Consider the following 2,539-nt stretch of genomic DNA (forward strand, 5'->3'; position numbering starts at 1 on the left):
GGAAGATCTCAGCCCCTCCTAAGAAGTGGAGGAAAAAGAGCTGGGCCATACAAGCTCTGTAGGAGATAGCCTTGCGTTGGGAAAAGAAGTCGACAAGCATCCTTGGTGGGGTGATGGAGCAGTAGCAGATGTCCAGGAAGGCCAGGTTGGCTAGGAAGAAATACATGGGGGAGCCCAGGCGGCGGTCCCTTTGGATAGTGAGGATGATGAGGATGTTAGCTGGGAGAACCAGTGAGTAGAAGATAAGAAACAAGATAAAGAGCAAAAATTGGACTTCTTGGGTCTGTGCTAGTCCCAGCAGCACAAACTCCACCACTTCTGTGCCATTCCCCTGCTCCATCCCATCAGCGTGGAGTCCTATAACACACACAGGGGTCGGTGATATTTATTATTCGTTGTCATAAGCAAGTGGCAGGGGGCAGCTTCATCTAGTCTGTATTTCCTTAGCTTGCTAATGAGGATGTCAGGCGAGGCAGTGTCAAAAGACTTGCTAAAGTTACGGTTTACCACATCCACTGCTCTCCCCTCATCCACCGAGCCTGTCACTTTATCACAGAAGGAAATCAGGTTGGTCATGCATAACTGACTTACTTTTGGTCAATCCATGCTGACTGATCCGTATCTCCCTATTCTCCCCTAGGCATTTCACCTGCTTCATGGTCCTTCTGGGTACAGAGCTCAGGCTGAGTGGTTTGTAGCTCCCCAGATCCTCCTCCTTCCCCCATATAAAGATGGGCGCTATATTTGCCCTTTTCCAGTTATCTGGGACCTCAGTCTCCCCACCTGGGACCCCAATCTCCATGAGTTCTCAAAAGGAATAGCCAATGGCTCCTAAATTACCCCAACCCATTCCTTCAGTATCCTCAGGCGTATCCCATCCAGCCCGGCCAACTTGAAAGCATCCAGATCCTCTAAGTGATCCCTAACTTGGGATGCCATGACTTCTCTATCTCTGCCGCCAACAGAAGGGAGGGTTTGGTCATCCCAACCTTCATCTTCAGTGGGGAAAGCCAAAATACATCCCGGTCCCTAACAATCTTAGTAAGGGGTGAAAGGAAAATGGGTAGCAAGATAATAGCTCTTATTATCAGTGCCCCCAGTTCAGGGATGACTCAGTTAGGGCATCCCGGGCTAGTCTCAGCCTGTGGAGCTATCAATCAAATGAGATGCGAATGCATGCAACCCACTCAGTCAACTTATGTCTGACGTATTAAACAGTTATGTAAAAGAACGCCCAATGCTTCACCACAGCAGATTTTTTTTTTCCCCAGAATAAGAATATATATTTGCGTAACTAAAATATAAAATAATCCTTGGTATATAGCACTTTGAGCTCGATTCTTTTTTTTTTCTGTGAATATACATGTCTTTTATAAGCAGAGCACGATAGTCGAGAGAAAGAAAGAGAGAAAAAGGATTGGAAAATGTGGAGAGAGAGAGAAAGAAAAGAAGCGATGGGTGGAGACTCACTCTGCATTGCCTTCAGTGGAGCGATTGACCTCAGGACACTCTCCTCTTCATCCTGCTTCCCGGCTGGTCCCAGCGATCTCCTTTCTGCCCAGCATGGCTAGCTCTGGAGACGCTGCTCCTGTGGCTGGCAGGGATGGGCTCTGACCCAGCAGAGCACAGCTGCAAATTAGCACCAGGGGGCTTATTAGTGAGCGAGCACAAGCGTATAAAGCCATGACCATAACGCCCCTGGGAGGAGTGCGCTGGGGGAACAGTGATCTTAGGTACCCGAGACCAGGAGGAGGAGGGCTGGGGGAACAGGTCGCTGGGGCTCCAGCCAAGACAAGGCTCCCCGAGCAGGGAGTGCTGTGGAAACCCCTCTCCAGGGGTCTGGGAAAGAAAATACTTCAGGCAGGTTTCACAGTTTCATAGTTGTTTGGGCTTGGAAGGGACCTTACAGATCATTGGGTCCAGCCCCCCTGCATTTGGGCAGGGAAGACTGCTAGTGTTTCAGTTTGTGCTTCAGCTTGGGCATTGCCCCATTTAAGTTTAAAGAATTTGTGCCGGAAAAATGATCCAAAATGGCTCCATAATATACTTAAGGTCCCTACAGCATCAGTGGGTGCATTTACACGTGCCATTAAGGCAACATGATAAACCCCGGCACAGTTCGTGCTGGGATCAGCTGCTCTTGGGTGCAGCATCTTCATGTGCCCTGGGACCACTGCAGTTTGTGTTGGGATGGATCAATCCCAGGCTGGCAGCAGGCCTTGGGGCTCAGCTTCAGGCTCTGGGTGGTGGCATTGGGCAGCAAAGGGGCTGGCAGAAGCAGAGGATGTGGCCCCTGGCTGGCTGGGCTGACCAGGCACAATTAACATGCCCTATCACTGTCTACATGTACTTTTAGGTGCAGTTATTTTCACTGCCATAAGATAGTACTATCCCTGACAGTGCTATCTTATGCAGCAAAAATTAATTTGCTGCAGCCTAATAACATTGCATGTGTAGGCTGTGATGCTTTACATTGCAGCAAATTAATCTACTGCACAGTTAAGCACAAGTGTAGATGCACCTGCTGTAGAGGTGCAAT

At 49.2% G+C, this 2,539-nt stretch overlaps 1 protein-coding gene across 1 annotated transcript in view; it reads right to left on the reverse strand.

The window, feature by feature from the left end:
• Nucleotides 1–1,477, reverse strand: part of LOC102375667 (olfactory receptor 4N2-like) — a 2,097-nt gene extending 620 nt beyond the window's left edge. Inside the window, exons 1-2 of the mRNA XM_006037726.2 lie at nt 1,471–1,477; nt 1–357 (exon numbers count right to left, since the gene is read on the reverse strand). The exon at nt 1–357 is cut by the window's left edge and continues 620 nt beyond it. Coding sequence (XP_006037788.2) covers nt 1–357; nt 1,471–1,477 — 364 coding nt within the window. The remainder of the gene's footprint in view (nt 358–1,470) is intronic.
• Between the last annotated feature and the right edge of the window lie 1,062 nt (nt 1,478–2,539).

The sequence above is a fragment of the Alligator sinensis genome, unplaced genomic scaffold (genome assembly GCF_000455745.1).
Source record: "Alligator sinensis unplaced genomic scaffold, ASM45574v1 scaffold1300_1, whole genome shotgun sequence".
In the NCBI taxonomy this organism is placed as follows: Eukaryota; Metazoa; Chordata; order Crocodylia; family Alligatoridae; genus Alligator; species Alligator sinensis.